Genomic DNA, 21,294 nt, shown 5'->3' with positions numbered 1-21,294 from the left:
TGTTCTTAGTATAATGAGCTTAAGGGGGGAAGGTAGTGTTATTCTAATATTCTATTTTTTTTTTTAACTACTTCTTCATCAGGAGGGTTTATTTATTTATTTATTGGAAACACGCTGGAGGGCAGCGGCCTGATCATGGCTCACCCCAGCCTCTACTTCTGGTCTCAAGCGATCCTCCCACCCCAGCCTCCCAGGTAGCTGGGACTACTGGAGCGGCTAAGTTTTGGGGGTATGGGGGTCAGTGGTGGGTAGAGACGGGGTGGGGTCTCCCTATGTTGCCCATGCTGGTCTCGAACTCCTGACCTCAAGTGATCCGCTCGCCTCGGCCTCCCAAAGTGCTGGGATTACAAATATGAGCCACCGCACCGGCCCAGGAGGATTTCCTGAACGTGCTAAAGGCAGTTAGTGTGTCGATGTCTTGGTGACCAAAGGTAGATTTCCATCAGCAGCTTTCATGAAGGCTAGCTTTTAGCCTGTGCCCTCATCATGTGCCACAGATTTAGTTTTGGATTAGCAAATGTTAATCCACATGTAAACGCTATGATCCACACGTTTAGCAATCTGATTACATTCTTTAAATGTACGTTTCAACTCCTGTAATCCTTAATTAAATTTAGATGTAAACAAATTCACATTTGTGCCTTAGTTTAATTTATAAACAAGTAATCTATCAAAGCCTCCTCTCCCATAGCAAGCCCACAGAATCTAGAAATCCCTTGATCTCGCCTCTGCTCTCAGGACAGAGCCTTTTGTGTGCACAGCTCTCACAAATTAAAGAACTTGACTAACTTGAAGAAGAGATAATAAACCCTCTCCCCTAAAGGCGATTGTTCATTGAGAGCACTCTTCAGAGATATTTTTAAGCCCGCGCTGCAACTAATGGGGGCAGGGAGAAGAAGAGCCGTGCCCAAATGCACGGGGGCATCTCCGGGGGCTTATCATCCGGAGATGCCTCCAGTGGAGCTGACAAATCTCTGAACTGGGATAGAGTGAGATTTCCCTGCACAGGGCCTCTGCGTGTGAGGGAAGGAGGGGGTGGGCGGGGGCCATCAGGGGAGAAGCCTCCGGCCTTTCCCTGTCTCTCAACACCAGCCCTCCCCGGCCGCCTCCCCCTTCCCCAATCCTCAACTAGCCGCGGGAGAGGGGCACCGGAGGCTGGCTGGGCCGGGAGGCTCGGCCTTTGTGGCTCTGTCCCCGACGGTGGCGCGGGGCAGAGGGGGCGGGGACGCGGGCCCGAGACCCTCAAGCCGGGGCTTGACCCCCAGGTGCATTGTCCGGCTGGGCCCATCCCCTCCCCCCAGGGCTCCGACCTCGCAGTCCCCGGCCCCCTTCCAGCGTCTCCCTCCGCCGGCCGCGCCGACCTCCCGGTCCCAGACCAGGGGCCAGATGTAGAAAGTAGTCCCAGGCTGGCGGCCGCGGCGCTGTCCACTCCGCCACCCCCGCCCTCTGCAGCCGCCGCCTCACTCCGCCCCCAGCCGGACTCTCAGGCCCCCAGCTTCTCGCGAGCGGCCGTCCAAGCACCGGCCTCGCTGCCGCAGAGATCCGCGCCACACCTCGCCACGCCGGTGCCGGAGCCAGAGCCGGGAGCCGGGCTACGTGCGTCCAGCCGCCGAGCAGAGAGCGCCCGGGGCGGGGGCGGCAGGCGGACAGCGGCTCGGGGCGGCGGGGGAGCATGCCCGCGCGGCTACGCTGAATGGCGCCTCCTCTGCGACCCCTCGCCCGGCTGCGGCCGCCGGGGATGCTGCTCCGCGCCCTCCTGCTCCTGCTGCTGCTCAGTCCTGTGCCAGGTGGGCGCGCTTTCTTCTGCTTTCTCTTACCGCTGTGGGGCGGGAGCAGGCGCGAGTGGGATGGGGAAAGAGGAAACGATGGGGCGGGGGGAGCGCGCGGCGAGGTCCTCCGTGGTGGCGCTGACCGCCGGCCCCCGCTCTCGCCCTGCGGCCTGTCCGGAGCCGCTGGCTGCAAACATGAGTTGCCCGCGGGCTCTGCGCTGCGCGGGCAGGGCTGCGGAAACCTCTCCGGGCGCACACCCCTCCCTGCCGCGCGCCCGGGGTTGCCGAGTTCTGGCGGCCGCTGTCCACTCTGGTCTCTTCTCGCGCCATTGTCCCGGCTCCGGCCGCGTCCCCGCCTCCGCGACCAGCCGGGCTCCGGGTAGCCCGCCCGCCGGGGCCGCCGCGGCCGCACGTGGCTTTATTTATATTGTTTCCTTAGTGGCAGCCTCGCCGTGCAGGGGGCGCCGCGGTTCCGCGCGGCTTCCCGTGTCTGCAGTGGGAGTTCCCCCACGTTTGAGGGCTGCGAGAGGGAATAGGTGAACTCATAGCCCCAGTCAGCACCAGCTTGCCGGATCTGGATCGAGCCAGGAGGAGATGGGAGGGTGGAATTGGCAGGGTTGGAAGTGAAGTGACCGATTTGTGCCCCGGAGAGGCAGGGAGAAAGGTCCCAGAAGCTGGAAAGGAAGGTAACTAAATATAATTTATTTCCTACAGCTAGGTATCTGGGGGCAGGGCCTGAAGTGTGTACGGATCTGAAGATTCTTCCAAATTCTAGGTTCGCCTTGCACAAACTTGGATGAACTCATTTTTCTACCTTAAGTCCGTTTTGGTTTGCTAGAAGAGATAAAAACATAAAGTGAATGGGGTGACGGTAGGAGAGGTGTTCAGGACAATGGGTTATTTTATTTATTGGCAGGTTACAAACGCCAGACTTTTTCTGGAGTGATTAGTTTCTGTTAGGCTTGAAAAGAGGATCAAAGTCAGATGTGGCTGAGAAACACAATGGGCGCCTTCCGGAGTGGTCGGCGCCCAGCGCTGAGCTGTTAGGGTGGCTCGCGTCGCCCTGGGCATACATTACGGGAAGCAGGGAGTATTGAGGAGTGAGGATTCTGAGGACCTGCCTTGAGGAGAAACAAATCATTTCTGGGGATTTGTAATCAAGGAACCACAACGATCAGGAGGAAGATGAAGCAACGCTTCCCTCACACACACCCATACTCCATTCGCCCCCAGTCAATACGCGAGACTTTAAGACCGCCTGTGCACTAAATGCAAGAGGTGACAGAGCATTATTTGATCATCGAATGCTTTATCCTGGCGGGGGCCAGGGGCGATGTGTATATACTTAGGATAAAGCCTTTCCTCTGCTCTGATAAAAATGTGTATTGGTTGATTAAGCAATCTCCTATCCCTATTAGACAGTAAGGACCAATTAGTCACGCATTTTTTCCAACAGTTGGTAGTTCTAAAAAAGTGAAATAAAAGTTTCCTAATCCGATCACCCACTGAGTACAAGCAGCAAGAGTTACCAACTTTTCAGAGTCTATTGTTTGTCTTTTAAATACCTCGCTTGCTCTGCAGAAATTAAGTAAATGGATTTCTTTCAAGGAGAGGAGATAGAGTCCCTGCTGTAAAAGGGCAGATAGAAAAACGCAAACTTGTAATTTGTCACAAAAGATAAACGCAGTTCCCAAAGGAGTAGGTGCCAAGGGTTCCAAGAACACTTCAAGGGACAAGGAAATAAACTTGCTTGTTCACAGAGTTGGAGTTTTGCTAATGATTTCTTGTAAAATTAGACTTTTACGACTTACTCTGTTCAAGATCTTTTTGACAAGCTTGTAAAAGCAAACAGCTTGTGCTCATGAGTTTTCCTGATGATTCTGAAACTCTAGCAAGGAACTTGAGAGAATTCATACAAGGCATAGAAGTTATTGAAACCTTCCCTATGCTTTTAGTGAAGATGTAAAAAGTAATTTCTCTGACTTGTTGAAAGAGTTTGCTGAAATTTAGATTGGTTCATTAAGGTGTTTGTAAGCTAACTAATAAAATTTGTTAAACTTTGTCATCTTATACCCTGAATATGTGATTTACAGTTGTGTTAAGGAACATTTTATGCCTGTAATTCTGGATGTGCCGTTCTCCTTTTTTCCTTACAGGAGTGTGGTGCTTTAGTGAACTGTCTTTTGTAAAAGAACCGCAGGATGTAACTGTCACAAGAAAGGACCCAGTCGTTTTAGATTGCCAGGCTCACGGAGAAGTTCCTATTAAGGTCACATGGTTGAAAAATGGAGCAAAAGTGTCTGAAAATAAACGGATCGAGGTTCTTTCTAACGGCTCTTTATACATCAGTGAGGTGGAAGGCAGGCGAGGAGAGCAGTCCGATGAAGGATTTTATCAGTGCTTGGCAATGAACAAATATGGAGCCATTCTTAGTCAAAAAGCTCATCTTGCCTTATCAAGTAAGTGTTTAAGTTTTTGGTTGTTGACATTTTTCATTGCTACCTTTTGATGATTTCTTGCTTTATTAATATAATAATCGCCCAGGTCATGCATACATTAAGAATTTTACTGGAGGTAATAGTTGATGCTGAGGCGTATAGAGAACTCTGAAGAAAATACATATAGAAATTCAAATGAGTAATTGAGAACAGAAGTCAAATTAGGTTTAGAACACCAAGTAAAATGAAACCTGTAGAGGTGGCTTTATAAAAATTTTAAGCGTTTCACACAGTATGAAGAGTTGGATGTAGAAGTTTGGCCAACACAACAAAAGTTGTTCTAAAATTTAATCTTATGGAAATTAGTAATTAATGAAAACAATCACAAGCAAATTTTTCTGCTTTGCAGATGGCTCTTGAGTGCTAAATCTTTCTTATAGCACAACCTTCCATTTCTCTGACTGCTTTTAGATCACCCATGTTGCCTTTTAATTGTACAAAGGGCATTGGTCAGTCACTCTTAAGCCTTTGAAGTATTCCTAGTCTTTTCCTGCTGGGAGGGAAAGAGATTAAGGCCATTTCCATATTATGCCTAATGGACTTAAACCCCGTATCTGCTCACTTTTCCCCTATTGTCATAAAGTGTGCTACCTAATGATTTCTTTTGTATTAACAACCCCATCAGATCAACCATTTGTCCAAGTGATCCGTTGCTTGGTGGCTGACCTGTAACTGTTGAGTGTAAAGATGGGCCTAGGACAAGTGCTGAACTCCTTGAGCCTACTGAGGCTTTACACCTTTTTCAGGTGATGAAACACAGATCTCAAGTTTAGTAGACTAAATCTTGAAAACCAAAATTGAATCTTAAAAAGTTTTAAGGCGTTTGACCTTCATGCTTTTGTTAATCCACAAAACATAGATTTTGCACTGTACCTACAAATTGATCTTTTACAAGTTGAGCAATAGGTAGATGGCGTTCTTGAGATAAAGGCATAATCTTAGCTGGGCTGGTGGCTAGCCTGTAGTCCCAGCTGTTGAGGAGACTGAAGCAGGAAGACTCCTTGAGCCTTGGAGTTTGAATCCAGCCTGGGAAACAAACTCCATCTCTTTAAGAAAAAAAAAAAAAAAAAAACCCATAATATTTAGGAAATAGTTGTTTCAAGTTCTATACAGTTGAAATTTAGGAAGCTATTGGCAGGAATTTCCTGGGTGACTACTGTTAACAGTTCATGTTCCATTTATTCCATCCTTATATTACTGATTTATTTTATTCTGTAATAAGGATTAATTGTAGAAAATAAATTGCAAGCAAAGATATTTCTATATCAATACATCAGAAAATCAGAGGTTTGCAGTTCTGGCCACACTCCTACCCCTGCCAAAGAATAGAATAAACCTGAGAGGATTTCTGATTTTTCATTTCTTCCTTCCCCTCTCTCCGCTGCCTCCTCCTCCCTTCCTACTTCCTTCCTTTATCCCTCCCCCTCCCTTCCCCCTTCCTTTCTCTGTCCTTCCTCCTGTCCCTTCCTTCCCTCCCCTCCTCTCCCTCCCATTCTCCCTCCTTGCTTCCCTACCTTCCTTCCTTCCTCCCTACCTTCCTCCCCAACCCTCTTCTTCCTGTCCCTTCCCTCCCCTCCTCTCCCTCCCATTCTCCCTCCTTGCTTCCCTACCTTCCTTGCTTCCCTACCTTCCTTCCTTCCTCCCTACCTTCCTCCCCACCCCTCTTCTTCCTGTCCCTTCCCTCCCTCCGCCCGCCCGCCTCCCTCCCTCCCTCCCTTCTTTCCTTCCTTCCTTCCTTCCCTCCTTCCTTCCTTCCTTCCTTCCTTCCTTCCTTCCTTCCTTCCTTCCTTCCTTCCTTCCCCCTGTAATCATTGGCCAATAATTACTTTTTTCATGGTGTAACAGTTTTTCTGTATAGTACTGTTTTAAAGATAATGTGCTTTTTATGCTTATATTCTGTTCATTCAATTTTTGTCCAATGTAAACTTGTTCTATAGAGTTGTAATTTTCCCACCTTTTGGGATTTGTAGAATCTTGTGTTTTCATCTTCAGGAACTGTAACTTATATTATCTCTCAGGGATAGGGAGTAGGTGGTAGAGGTGGCCAGATAGGCCATGAGAAGATGAAGCATTTATCATGACCACACATTGTTTCCAGGACCTCCTGAGAAGCCTGACAAAATTCTGGGTCTTCCAGAAACACTTGGAAAAACACAGAGCTTTCTAACTTCATAAATAAAATCTGAATGGTGTGTAATAGGTGTAACAAACAAAATGTCAGGACAGGCTTTCTAAATATCTTTAGATTTTTGTATCTTTATAGAAATTATCACTGTTAATAAATAATTACATGTGATTCATTTTGCAGGCAATTGTGAAGTTTTTTATGTATCTTTTAAATTAACAAAGTTCTGATATCTAAGAAATAAGTTTAGATGATGGAGGCTCAAATCCTTTTATCCTATGTTCAGAGTAAATATATATATATACATACACAGGAAGAGAATAGGCATTAAGTGGACATTCTGGTTTTCTTTTCTTCCTTGTTTTTAAAGCTAGTTCTCTTTTAGGTATTGATAGCAGCAGGGTACAAGTGTGTTGTTTTTCTTAGTCAAGGATTTTATCAGTAAGCATATTATTTTTGTTTGTACAGAAGCACAATAGTACAGCACCTGGAAATCTAAAACTTTAATCTGTGCAAGTTTTAGATTTTTAACACACAGGCAATCAAGTCTTGGTCTCTAAGCTTAGGAACTAGAAGCTGAAAGTTGCACTCTAGGCAAGAATTCCATTATTCATGTGTAAATTAGGAATTCACAGGGTTAAAAGGTTAGAAACTGGCCAGGATGAGGTTTACCCTTGTGATAAAGAGCAGATGACCCTCATTCATTGGCCAAAGCTTTCATGTAGCTCTTCTGCAAAGTTAGTTATTGCCATGAATTGTTCTTGAGGAATGCAGAAATTCAAATGTGAACAGGCCTTTCCTTAAGTGTCACTATGGAGCCTTATCTCCGAAGCACATCAGAGCAGGGCTGCAGGGACAAGGTTCCTCCCCAAAGGCCTGGAGGCTTTGCTTTCCTGTTGTTCATTCAAGCACAAAAGAATTCATCTAACTTAGTTTTGCTAAGACATCCCATTTTTAAAAGAAAGTATAGGGTTAAAGTAATATTTAGCTTTAAAAAAAGATAATCCTTTTTATTAATAGCCATGTTAGCTGTCTTACATTTTCATGTAATTGGAATAGAAAGAGGAGTGACACGGGACACTCTTTTTCTAGTTGTGTACAATAGCAAGAACAGAAGATTAAACTGTTTCCTATACATTTCAGTGTTTTTAAATTTTAGCAAATGGAGTTTTCACTTTCATGGGTACTAAGTTTTTGTTATCTAAATTTAAATATTTTAGGAATAAGAAATAACCTATGGGTATCTTGACTTTTCTTGTATTCTTAATGTTGAAATAAGATAAATTTCATAGGAAAGCATTAGTGTGGTAAAAATGGTCTCATGTTTCAACAAGTTTAAATTAAGATAAGAGACATTTGAGAGAAGTAAAGGAGGAGGCGGGCTGTGTTCTGTGATGTATAAAAGACTGGCTGTAAGCTAGTGATTGAACAGGAAGCTAGTTGTTTATTTCCTTTCCATAAAAGGTGGAAATTGAAGTCTTAGGATAGAGGGAAAAAGAGCATAAAGCTAGCTTATATTTCTTTGATTTTCCAGGACTGTTCACTTGGGTAAAAAATAACTTTTTATGTGACCCTTTGTAGCTGGACAAGCATAGGAATTATTGTAACTTTATGATTTTTTAACCAAAATTTTGAGGTTGATTTTGCCATTGGTAAGGTTGTTTGGGGGTGCATTTCTATAACTTTTTAAAGTAGTAATAGTTGTTTCCATTACAAGGATGTAGATTTTTTATTAATAAAAACATTCACCAATTTAAATTACGATGAAATTTGAGGGTTTATGTGGGATTAATGAAAAACTGTTCTTTGGGTGAGGCTTGCATATTAAAAAATAATGCATAAATTATAAAACCAAGTCTTTGAAATGCGAAGTTAAAAATATATTAAAAACATATGAAGAGTCATGTTAAAAAAAAAAAAAGAGGGGGAAGTGATATATTGAAAAGGGAACCCTAAGAACTATGAGACTGTATGCTAGATTTTGGATTTTATTAATGATCCTGGATCCGAAATAGGCTGGACTTTGCTACACTGTCACTGTTTTATTGAGAGCCATAGGCACTGGAAAGGACTCAGTTTCCTACATGCGGGCCTATTCACTTGAAGTCAAGCTGTGAGCAGTTACCTGGCCTAATTAAAGAATGCTAAAACATGAGTTAAAGTCATTTGATTTTGGAAAACTCAAGCCAACAGAACTGAGGTATTTAGAGAAACCAATCTGCCAACACTGTAGATAAGGTGCAGTTGATGTTTTCTGGGATCCAAAAAAATTCACCTTTAAAAAAAGGAGGCGTGGTTCAGAAGTACATGTTTAACTTAAAATTGGCTCTCTTAATATTGCATAAGTCAAGTGAAGGAAGTAGAAATTGCATGTATGGTTCTACAGGCTTTTATAGAATGACACTTGGTTCTTACAGTCTGTCTACTTAAAGTCTATCAGGTGCCTGATAATCTCTGGGTAATGGAAGCAGTTTTTCTCACTTTGCACTTGATTAGTGAGGATCATTTCTCATTTTCAGAAACCTGTAACATTATCTCACTCTGTTTCGAAGTTGGTGGATTTTTATTTTTTAGCAAAGCATGGTCCAATGAAGGGTAGAATTGGAATTTTAAGATGTATAAAAATGTACTTATTTTATTTTGTTTTATTTATGTCCAGATTCTTGATGGAATTTTGAAAGGGTGTTTGGTATGGCTCCTTTTTGTCAGCTATCTCTGATTATTCTAAAGAAAGGATCTCACTCTCAGTGGTGTTTGCCCTGGGGTTTGTTGTCATTGCTCCCAAATTTAACAGCTGGGTCTATTGATGAAGTCCAGAGCAATTTAAAATAATAGCGAGCAACAAATCTTTTAAGCAGGGTTTTAGGCTAAGGGAGTATTTTAATTAATAAATAACATACATTTGAGGTTACTTTTTTGAAAACTACGATATTGTTGACTACAGTTTTGAGAGATGATTTTTATCTCTCATGAACAGGGTTGCCCAACTAGAATTGATCATTTAAAGCATTTAAACTGATAATTACCATTTATATGAAAAATAATAATGTTAAGTCAGGCATTTTGTTGAGGACCCTACTTGGATTTAAAAAACAGCTATGATTATTGAGATGTTTTAAAAGAAATCATAAAAATTCTCCCAAATTAAGTTTTCATTGTCAGTCAAGACTATTTTAATACTTTTGAGAGTTTATAGTGCCCAGACTCTTCATTAAATCTTTTTAAAAATCATCACTTTAATCTTGGTAAATAAGAAAGGAAAAGGAAGATGCTGTCGTAATCATGTAAGTAATATCTCCAGTTGCCCTAACGTGGTATGCTGCACAGAGCAGAGCAAGCTCACGGTAAACAATTGATCATTGCAATGTACAAAAAAGGTAAAAACGTACCAAATTATCTTCACCAGCTCTAATTCTGAAGCCAAGTGAACTGCTATAAAGATATGTATGCAGAGGATAAAGGCGTCATCCTCACAAAGGTCTCTGACAGTAATCTGACAAATACTTTCCTGACTTTTACATTCCTTGTGTTTTTTGTTTTTGTTTTTGTTTTTGTTTTTACCCTCTGGTTCTGAGAACTACTTTTGATGAGCATTTAAAAACCAAAATCTTGGCCGGGCACGGTGGCTCACGCCTGTAATCCCAGCACTTTGGGAGGCCGAGGCGGGCGGATCACAAGGTCAGGAGATCGAGACCATGGTGAAACCCCGTCTCTACTAAAAATACAAAAAATTAGCTGGGCGCGGTGGCAGGTGCCTGTAGTCCCAGCTACTTGGGAGGCTGAGGCAGGAGAATGGCAGGAACCCGGGAGGCGGAGCTTGCAGTGAGCCGAGATCGCGCCACTGCACTCCAGCCAGGGGGACAGAGCAAGACTCCGTCTCAAAAAAAAAAAAAAAAAAAAAAAGTTTGTTTTTTCAGTTTCCAAAGGGTTTGCCCTTTCTTCGTGTTCATAATATATATAATCTTATATATGTGTATATATATGATAGCTTTAGCATTTATAGGGGCTAGATTATGAATAACTGTTTGAAAATGTGATCATTGTTCAGGTCTCTGGTTTCAAATTTGTGTACTTACTGGGTTTAGTCCTTAAAACTTACAGAAAGAAAATTTTCTTTTTAAAGCTCACGTCTTGAAGCAATAGTAAATCCCTAGGAATTTAGCTAGAACAGTGTGACAGCTTTTTTGTCCTTTTAATGTTGCTGTTTTATGCAGACTACTTTAAATAAATCATATTCTTTTGAAATAATCTTCCAAAGTCGTCCTTTTAAATTTTTGTAGTCTTTTAATACTACTCAGAATGTGATTGACTCAGTGGCTTATCTTCCATTCTACTAATATTTACCAAAAAGAAAAAAGATGCTTCTGCGTGTGGGTTAGGTATCTCAGTCTTGGCACAACTGACATTTCGGGCCGGATAATTTTCTGTTGTGGTGCTGTCCTGTGCGTTGTATGCACTGTTTGCGGCATCCCTGGCCTCTACCCGCCCAATACCATTAGACTCTCTTCCAGTTGTGACAACCAAGAAAGGTCTACTGCGGGGCAAAGTAACTCCTGATTGAGAACCCCTGATGTTTCCAGAAATAGTAGAACACTTTCCAGTGATGTTGGACCATTTGTTACTTTAACTGTTTCTGTCTTATCCTTGATATTCTACTTGTTTTAGTGGTAGCAGTCCAAAATGTATTCTTTGGAGAACGATTTGCTGTTTTGTTGTTGTTGTTGTTGTTGTTGTTGTTATTGAGTCAGAGGCTTGCTCTGTCATCCAGGCTGGAGTACAGTGGTGCAATCACGGCGTCCTGCAGCCTGGACCTCCTGGGCTCAAGTGATTTTCCCACTTCAGTCTCCCGAGTAGCTGGAGTTTCAGGCACGTGCCACCATGCACAGCTAATTTTTAATTTTTTTTGTAGAGAGAGGATCTTGCTATGTTGCCCAGTCTGACCTTGAACTCCTAGGCTTAAGCATTCCTCCCACCTCGGTTTCCCAAAGTGCCAGGATTATAGGCATGAACCGTTGTGCTTGGGCTCTGTTTACTATTATTATTTCTTTTTTTTTGAGACAGAGTTTCACTCTTGTTGCCTAGGCTGGAGTGCAATGGTGTGATCTTGGCTCACCACAACCTCCACCTGTGAGGTTCAAGCGATTCTCCTGCCTCAGCCTCCCAAGTAGGGATTACAGGCATGCGCCACCATGCCCAGCTATTTTTGTATTTTTAGTAGAGATAGGGTTTCTCTATGTTGGTCAGGCTGGTCTCGAACTCCTGACCTCAGGTGATCTGCCCGCCTCAGCCTCCCAAAGTGCTGGGATTACAGGTGTGAGCCACCACACCTGGCCTCCATTTACTTTTTTTTTTTTTTTTTTTTTGAGACAGAGTCTTGCTCTGTCGCCAGGCTAGAGTGCAGTGGCATGATCTCAGCTCACTGTAACCTCTGCCTCCTGGGTTCAAGTGATTCTCCTGCCTCAGCCTCCCAAGTAGCTGGGACTACAGGCGCATGCCACTATGCCCGGCTAATTTTTGTACTTTACGTACAGACGGGGTTTCACCATGTGACCAGAATGGTCTCGATCTCTTGACCTCATGATCTACACGCCTTGGCCTCCCAAAGTGCTGGGATTACAGGCGTGAGCCACTGCACCCAGCCACCATTTACTATTTTTAAGTGTTGTATATATTTTTTAAAAATGTGTTTGGGCTACTGCCTAAATTGGAGTGACAGTGCTTTTCCAATCCCTTTTTCACACACATAATACATTGAAAACTGCTGTTAAGAGTATGGCCAGGCACAGTGGCTCCCGCCTGTAATCCCAGCACTTTGAGAGGCCAAGGCGGGTGGATCACTTGAGGTTGGGAGTTCGAGACCAGCCTGACTGACATGGAGAAACCCCCTCTCTACTGAAAATACAAAATTAGGCAGGCATGGTGGCACATGCCTTTAATCCTAGCTACTCAGGAGACTGAGGCAGGAGAATCGCTTGAAGCCAGGAGGCAGAGGTTGTGGTAAGCTGAGATCGCGCCATTGCACTCCAGCCAGGCAGCAAGAGCAAAACTCTTGTCTCAAAAAAAAAAGGAAAAAAAAGTTTACCCTGGCCAGGCACAGTTGCTCATACCTGTAATCCCAGCACTCTGAAAGCCTGAGGTAGGTAGATCACTTGAGGTCAGGAGAGCAAGACCAGCCTGGCCAACATGGTGAAACGTCATCTCTACTAAAAATACAAAAATTAGCTGGGCGTGGTGGCACACGCCTGTAATTCCAGCTACTCGGGAGGCTGAGGCAAGAGAACTGAACCCAGGAGGCGGAGGTGGCCATGAGCCGAGATCATGTCACTGCACTCAAGCCTGGGTGTCAGAGTAAAACTCTGTCTCAAAAAACAAAAACAAACAAATATAGTCGTGTGCAGAGTAACAACATGTTGGTCAAACAGTGGACCACGTATTATGACAGTGGTTCTATAAGATGATAATACCATATTTTTACAGTGCTTTTTCTGTGCTTAGATATGTTTAGATATGCAAATTCTTCCCATTGTGTTACAGTTGCTGCCCTTTTCAGTACTGTTACATGCTGCCCAGGTTTGTAGCCTAGAAGCAATACAGCTGAGGTGGGTAGTAGGCTATACCATCTGGTTTGTGTCTCTATGATGTTCGCATGACAGAATCACCTAACAATGTGTTTCTCAGAACGTGTCTCTGTCGTTAAGTGATGCAAGACTGTACATGTCTGGTTTTGCTAATAATTAATAATGTATTCCGGTGTTTGTTGACTCAGTATTTTAAAAAACACAGTTCTGACTTTATCTTGACAGAGTTTTGCTAATATATTAGTGTTTTAATATCAATTGATTATTCTGGTTCCCCACCCCCACCGATTGCTATTAAGATTAATAAGGTGTAGTTTCTTCTTCTACCTCAGCTTTCAGATTGAACTAACTCGAGTCCCCTGGAGTCTGCTGATTGGATTTAAAGTAACTCAGATTAAAATATTGACCCCCAATGTGGACTTATAACAGGAAGAGATGTAACCAGCTTAATGTACTAGAACTAAAGAAGCTAACAATTGGAAGTTTTTCCCTGTTAGTCTTCAGAAGGGGATGAAATTGTACAAATAATGAAATAAAAGAGAGACAAAGAAAGTACATCATTATTTTCCACTGATCTCCAAATATTTAGACTTACTAAGATACTGGCAGTGAATATTTTGAGGAGAGAAACTTAAGATTCCTTAAAACTTACCCTGTAGTCAATAGAAAATCCTTGCCTACTTTCACTTGCAGTATCATTATGCCTTCCTCTTCCTTAAGTAAAGATCACAACTTCTGTAGTCTTAGAAACTTTTATTTTGCAAATAAGGAATAGGAACCAGGGAGGAGGTAAGTGCCTTTCTCAAGGGCACAGCTACTATCTAGCACCAGAGCTCGGGTTTTTTAAAATTATAGTACGACTTTACAATGCTTAAATAAAGCTTTTTCCTGTGACTTGTGTGGAAATGTATCTTTCTATATTCAAATATATATAATCAAATCCAGAATATAAAAAAGAATGGTAACGGCCGGGTGCAGTGGCACATGCCTGTAATCCCAGCACTTTGGGAGGCTGAGGTGGGAGAATCACTTGTGGTCAGCAGTTCAAGACCAGCCTGGCCAACGTGGTGAAACCCTGTCTCTACTAAAAATACAAGAATTAGCTGGGCTTGGTGGCAAGTACCTGTGATGCCAGCTGATCAGGAGGCTGAGGAAGGAGAATATCTTGAACCCGGGAGGCAGAGGCTGCAGTGAGCTGAGATCATGCCACTGCATTCCAGCCTGGGCAACAGAGAGAAACCCCATCTCCAAAAAAAAAAAAAAAAAAAAAGTAACAGAATTAACGCCCAAGTTAAAGACATTCCTTAATTTCTTAATTTAAAAAGTGACTTTCATTTTTGTGCAACTCACCCATTACTGCTATACTTGAATAAGGTGTCTCGTTGTTGATACAGTAAATAGGTGATTTTTAAAATAAATTGCTAATGCGTTTCTATTTTCAGCTGTCCTGTAACCCTTCATGGAATTTCTTTTCTTGTGTATATCCTCCGTGCATGGAAGTTGAGCTCCAGTCCTTTTAGGGGCTTGGCATTTGTTGATACATCTGTCCAAATGGAAGTTTGATCTAAAGCAGTGATTTTCAACATGGCTTTGAAGAACCACCAATGGAGTGAGACTCTTTTATAGTCAAAAGACTGAGTTTTAAATAGATGGTTTAAGTTTCTTCTTCTTCTTCTTCTTCTTATTATTATTTTGCAGAATCTTGCTATGCCCAGGCTGGTCTGGAACTCGAGTCCTCCCGCCTCAGTCTCCTGAGTAGCTGGAATTATAGACGTGTGCCAGTGCACCTGGAACACCCTTATAAAGTACACCGTTCAGTGGGTTTTGTGCATCTGTCTCACCACTATCTAATTCCAGAACATTTTCATCCCCCCAGAAAGAAAGCTGTGTTCGATAGCGATTACTCCCCATTTCCCCCTTCCTCTGGCAGCCACGAATTTATTTCCTGTCTCAGTGGATTTGCCTATATGCGGTGTGTCTTATCAGTGAAATCGTATGAAAGTGGTCTTTGTGATTGTCTTCCTTCAGTTAGCATGTTTTCAGGGTTTATCCACGTCGTGTCATTTATCAGTACTTCATTCCTTTTTGTGGCCAAATGAGATTACATTGTGTGGATAAACCACGTTTTGTTTATCTGTTCATCTGTTGGCACTTGAATTGTTTTCATCTGTAGTGAACATTTGCTTTCTCACTTTCTTGATACTTTTCGTAGTTTTCAGTGTATAGTCTCTTACCTTTATGCTGAAATTTGTATCTGGGCATCTTATTCTTTTAGATACTATTGTAAATGGAATTGTTTAATTTCCTTTTCAGTTACTTTATTGCTGTTGTGTATATAAACACAACTGCTTTATGCGTGTGCGTCTTATACTCTAAAACTCATCTGAATTCATTTATTAGCTCTAGTAGCTTTCATGTGGATTCTTTGCGATTTTCTATAAATAGGATCATATAATCTATAAGTGATACAGCTGTACTTCTCTCTCTCCAATTTGGGTGCCTTTTGTTTCTTTTAGACTAATTGCTCTGACTAGAATTTTTAGTACAATGTTAAATCGTAATGGTGAAAACAGAAATCATTGTCATTTTCTTGATCAGAGGAGAAAAGCTTTCAGTCTTTCACCTTTGAGTATGATATTGTGAGGCTTTTTAAATCAATGCCCTTTATCATGTTGAAAAATTTTCCTTCTATTCCTAGTTTTCTAAGTGTTTATATTATGAAGTGTATTGGATTTTTTCAAATGCCTTTTTTATATCAACTATGCTAGTCGTCTTTTTTCTTTGTTCTATCAGTTATTTGATTAATTTTCTTATGTTGAACAGCTTTTACATTCCTGGGATAAAAGTGAGATAAATCCTATTTGGTCAGTATAATTCTTTTAATATATTTTTAGACTTGGTTTGCTAGCAGTTTGCTGAGATTTTGCATCCATATTCATAGAAGACAATTTTCTCTTACGATAGCTGTCTGGCTTTGACAGTGGAGTAGGTGTCATCGAATATGTTAGGAAATATTCCCTATATAATATTACCTATAAAAAATACCTTATTTTTTTGGAAAAGTTTGAAAAGAATTGGTTTAAATTCTTATTTAAATTTTTTGTGGAGGCCAAGCTCAGTGGGTCATGCCTGTAATTCTAGCACTTTGGGAGGCCGAAGTGGGCAGATTGCCTGAGCTCAGAAGTTTGAGACCAGCCTGGGCAACATGGTGAGACCCCGCCTCTACTAAAAATACAGAAAATTAGGTGGGCATGGTGGGACACACCTATAGTGCCAGCTACTCAGGAGGCTGAGACACAAGGATCGCTTGAACCTGGGAGGCGGAAGTTACGGTGAGCCAAGATCGCGCCACTTCACTCCAGCCTGGGTGACAGAGAGAGACTCTGTCTCTAAATAAATAAATAAATAAATAAATTTTGTGGAATTCACTTGTGAAGTCACCTGGTTCTGGATTTTTCATTGTTGGGGTGTTTTGTTTTGTTTTGTTTTGTTTTTTGAGTTGGAGTCTCGCTCTGTCGCCAAGGCTGGAGTGCAGTGGCGTGATCTCGGCTCACTGCAACCTCTGCCTGCTGGGTTCAAGTGATTCTCTTGCCTCAGCCTCCCGAGTAGTTGGGACTACAGGTGTATGCCACCACGCCCTGCTAATTTTTGTGTTTTCAGTAGAGATGGGGTTTCTCCGTGTTAGCTAGGCTGGTCTGGAATTCCTCACCTCAGGCAGTCCTCCCACCTCAGCCTCCCAAAGTGCTGGTATTATAGGTGTGAGCTACCGTGTCTGGCCTTTTGTTGGGAGATTTTTGATTTAATCTCTTCACTTGTTATAAGCCTGTTGTAATTTTATATTTCTTCTTCAGTCGGTTTAGGTAATTTGTGTTTTCCTTGGAATTTGTCCATTTCATCTAGGCTATCTGATTTGTCAGTTCATAGTATTTTATTATCTTTTTTATTTTTTAAAATCAGTAGTAAAAATTTCATGTCTGAGTTTAGTTATTTATGTCATCTCTCTTTTTTTTCTTGGTCAGTCTAGCTAAAGTTTTTTCAGTTTTGTTCATCTATTCAAAGATGAACAAATTTTTCATTTTCCTGATTCTATTATTTCTTTTTTTTTGTTTCATTTATCTCCACTCTAATCTTAATTATTTCCTTCCGTCTGCTAGCTTTGGGTTTAGTTTTCACTTCTTTTTCTCGTTCTTCAAGGTGTAAAATTAGATTATTGATTTGAGATTATTCTTTTTATAAAATATAAAATATTTTTTAAAATCTGTTTTAAAATATGTTTATAGCCACCAGTTTCCCTCTGAGCACTACTTCCACTGCATCCTGTAAGTTTTGGTGTGTTACAGTTTTTCTTTTTCTTCTTTTTTTTTTGAGACGGGCTCTTACTCTGTTGTTGCCTGGGCTGGAGTGCAGTGGCGTGATCTTGGCTCACTGCAAACTCTGCCTGCCCAGGCTCAAGCAATCCTCCTGCCTCAGCCTCCTGTATATTTTCATTTTCATTTGTTTCAAAGTATTTCCTAATTTTGTTTGCATTTTCTTCCTCCACACATTCGTAAAGAGTATGTTGTTTACTTTTCATATATGTGTGAGTTTTCCAGTTTTACTTCTGGTTTTAGTTTTATTCCATTGTGTTTGGAGAAAATACTTTTTATGATTTTAATCTTTTTTTTTTGGAGACGACGAAGATTTGCTCTTGTTATAGTTGTTACCCAGGCTGGGGTGCATGGTGCAACCTCGGCTCACTGCAACCTCCACCTCCTGGGTTCGAGTGATTGTCCTCCCTCGGCTTCTGGAGTAGCTGGGATTACAGGCATTGCCACCACACCCAGCTAATTTTTTATGTTTTTAGTAGAGATGTGGTTTCACCATGTTGGCCAGGCTGGTCTCGAACTCCTGACCTCGTGATCCACCCGCCTTGGCCTCCCAAAGTGCTGGGATTACAGGCGTGAGCCAACGTGCCTGGCTGATTTTAATCTTTTAAAATGTATCGAGACTTGTTTTGTGGCCCAACATATGTTCTATTCTGGAGAACGTTTTATGTGCACTAGAGGACAATGTGTATTCTGTTGTTAGGTGGAATGCTTTTATATGTCTGCTACATCTAGTTATTGCTTATATGTCTGTTAGATCTGTTATTTCACTATTGATCTTTTGTGTAGATGTTCTATCCATTTTTTGAGTGTGGTTGTGTTGAGGTCTTCAGTTTTTATTGTAAAACTATTTCTCCCTTCAATCGGTGTCAGTGTTTGCTTCATGTATTTTGGGACTCTGCTGTTTGCTGAATATAATGTATATATTATGTTTTTTGGTGAATTGATTCTTTTATTAGTATGTAATATCCTCCTTTTTCTCTAATGACAGTTTTTGCTTAAAGTCTGTTTTTTTCTGATGTTAGTACAGGCTTCCCAGCTCTCTTGGTTACCATTTGCATGGAATACCTTTTTCCATTCAATCTATTTGCATCTTTGGATCTAAAGTTAGTCTCTTGGCTGGGCACAGTAGCTCACGCTTGTAATCCCAGCACTTTGGGAGGCTGAGGCAAGTGGATTACCTGAGGTCAGGAGTTCAAGACAGCCTGGCCCACATGGTGAAACCCGATGTCTACGAAAAATACAAAAATTAGGGCTGGGTGCAGTGGCTCACACCTGTAATGCCAGCACTTTGGGAGGCTGGGCAGTTGGATCACAAGGTCAAGAGATTGAGACCATCCTGGCCCACATGGTGAAACCCCATCTTGACTAAAAAATACAAAAATTAGCTGCACATGGTGGCACACACCTATAATCCTAGCTACTTGGAAAACTGAGGCAGGAGAATCGCTTGAACCTGGGAGGTGGAGGTTGCAATGAACCGAGATCACGCCACTGCACTCCAGCCTGGCAACAGAGTGAGACTCTGTCTCAAAAAACAACAATAACAACAACAACAACAACAACAACCCGAAAAACTAAAATTAGCTGAGTGTGGTGGTGGGTACCTGTAATCCCAGCTACTCCAGAGCCTGAGGCAGGAGAATTGCTTCAACCTGGGAAGCAGAGGTTGAAGTGAGCTGCGATGGCACCACTACACTCCAGCCTATGTGACAGGGTGAGACTCTGTCTCAAATAAATAAATAAAATTAGTCTCTTGTAGACAGCTTACAGTTCAATCATGAGTTTTTAAAAATCCATTTTGCCAACCTTTTCTTTTTGATGGAGAGTTAATCCACTTGCATTTATCGTAATTACTGATAAGGAAGGACTTCTGCCATTTTGCTGTTTGTTTTCTGTATGTCTTACACCTTTTTTTTTTTTTTTTTTTTGAGACAGGGTCACTGTCTCACCTAGACTGGAGGGCAGTAGCATGATCACGGCTCACTGCATCCTCAACCTCCCCAGGCTCAGGTGATCCTCCCACCTCAGTCTCCCAAGTAGGTGGGCTACAGGCACATGCTACCATGCCTGGCTGATTTTTTTGTATTTTTTTTTTTTTTAATAGAGATAAGGTCTTATTTTGTTGCCTAGGTTTACGTTATACCTTTTTTGGTCTCTCATTTTCAACATTCCTATCTTCTTTTGTGTTTAATTGCTTTTGTAGTGAACCATTTTGACTTCCTTCTCATTTCCTTTTGTGCATATTTTTTAGTTTATATTTTTGTGTGGTTACCATAGGAATTATACTTAACATCCTAAATTTCAACAGTCTAGTTTGAATTTGCAGTAGTATGCGAATCTTTGCATCTATACAGCTTCACCCCCCTTTTATATTATTGTCACACATTACATCTTCATACGTTTTGTATAGAAAATGATCTAGGCCGGGCGCGGTGGCTCACGCCTGTAATCCCAGCACTTTGGGAGGCCGAGGCGGGCGGATCACGAGGTCAGGAGATCGAGACCATCCTGGCTAACATGGTGAAACCCCGTCTCTACTAAAAATACAAAAAACTAGCCGGGCGTGGTGGCGGGCGCCTGTAGTCCCAGCTACTCGGAGGCTGAGGCAGGAGAATGGCCTGAACCTGGGAGGCGGAGCTTGCAGTGAGCCGAGATCGCGCCACTGCACTCCAGCCTGGGCGACACAGCGTGAGACTCTGTCTCAAAAAAAAAAAAAAAAAAAAAAAAAAAAAAGTGGAGGTACAAACCAAAAATACAATACTGCTGGCTTTTCTAGTTGTCTACATAGTTACATTTACCAGTGATCTTTATTTCTTCATATGGCTTTGAGTAACTGTTCAATGTCCTTTCATTTCAGCCGCTAGCACTCTCTTTAGCATCTGTTTTAGAGTAGATCAATGGTAATGAGTTGCCTCAGCTGTTTTTCTGCAAATATCTTAATTTCTGCCTCATTTCTGAAGGACTGTTTTGCAAGATATATAATTCTTGCTCTATAGGTGGTTTTATTTTTATTTTTTATTTTATTTATTTTTTTAAGACTGCGTCTTGCTCTGTTGCCCAGGCTGGAGTGCCATGGTGTGATCTTGGCTCACCGCAACCTCTGCCTTCTGGGTTCAGGTGATTCTTGTACCTCAGCTACTGATTAGCTAGGATTACAGGCATGCACCACCACACCCGGCTAATTTTTTTTTTTTTTTTTTTAAAGTAGAGACAGGGTTTTGCCCAGTTGGCCAGGCTGGTCTCAAACTCCTGCTCTCAAGGGATATGCCCATGTTGGCCTCCCAAAATGCTGGGGTTACACATGTGAGCCATAGCACCCACCCTTTTTCATACTTTACATATGTTATCTTGCTGTCTTCCAACTCCTGTGATTTCTGATGAGAAATTGGCTGTCAATCAGAAAACATAATATATACATTATATTCACCCAAATAGCAGAGTCCCGAAATATATGAGGCAAACACTGACGCCGATTGAAGGGAGAAATAGTTTTACAATAAAAACTGAAGACCTCAACACAACCACACTCAAAAAATGGATAGAACGTCTACACAAAAGATCAATAGTGAAATAACAGATCTAACAGACATATAAGCAATAACTAGATGTAGCAGACATATAAAAGCATTCCACCTAACAACAGAATACACATTGTCCTCTAGTGCACATAAAACGTTCTCCAGAATAGAACATATGTTGGGCCACAAAACAAGTCTCGATACATTTTAAAAGATTAAAATCAGCCGGGCACGTTGGCTCACGCATCCCAGCACTTTGGGAGGCCAAGGCGGGTGGATCACGAGGTCAGGAGTTTGAGACCAGCCTGGCCATCGCGGGGGAAATCCCGCCTCTACTAAAAACACAAAAAATTAGCTGGGTGTGGTGGCAGGCACCGGTAATCCCGGCTACTGGGGAGGCTGAGGCAGGAGAATCGCTTGAACCTGGGAGGCAGAGGTT

At 42.2% G+C, this 21,294-nt stretch overlaps 1 protein-coding gene across 1 annotated transcript in view; it reads left to right on the top strand.

Moving 5' to 3' along the window:
- The first annotated feature begins 535 nt into the window (after nucleotides 1-535).
- The window catches only part of PRTG (protogenin), a 121,256-nt gene continuing 100,497 nt past the window's right edge, over nucleotides 536-21,294 (top strand). The window contains exons 1-2 of the mRNA XM_025389515.1: nucleotides 536-1,787; nucleotides 3,926-4,228. Coding sequence (XP_025245300.1) covers nucleotides 1,694-1,787; nucleotides 3,926-4,228 — 397 coding nt within the window. The 5' untranslated portion in view covers nucleotides 536-1,693. The remainder of the gene's footprint in view (nucleotides 1,788-3,925; nucleotides 4,229-21,294) is intronic.

The sequence above is a fragment of the Theropithecus gelada genome, chromosome 7a, assembly GCF_003255815.1.
Source record: "Theropithecus gelada isolate Dixy chromosome 7a, Tgel_1.0, whole genome shotgun sequence".
Taxonomy (NCBI): domain Eukaryota; kingdom Metazoa; phylum Chordata; class Mammalia; order Primates; family Cercopithecidae; genus Theropithecus; species Theropithecus gelada.
Note: the sequence above shows the minus strand (reverse complement) of the source record. Positions and strands in the feature narration are given on the sequence as shown.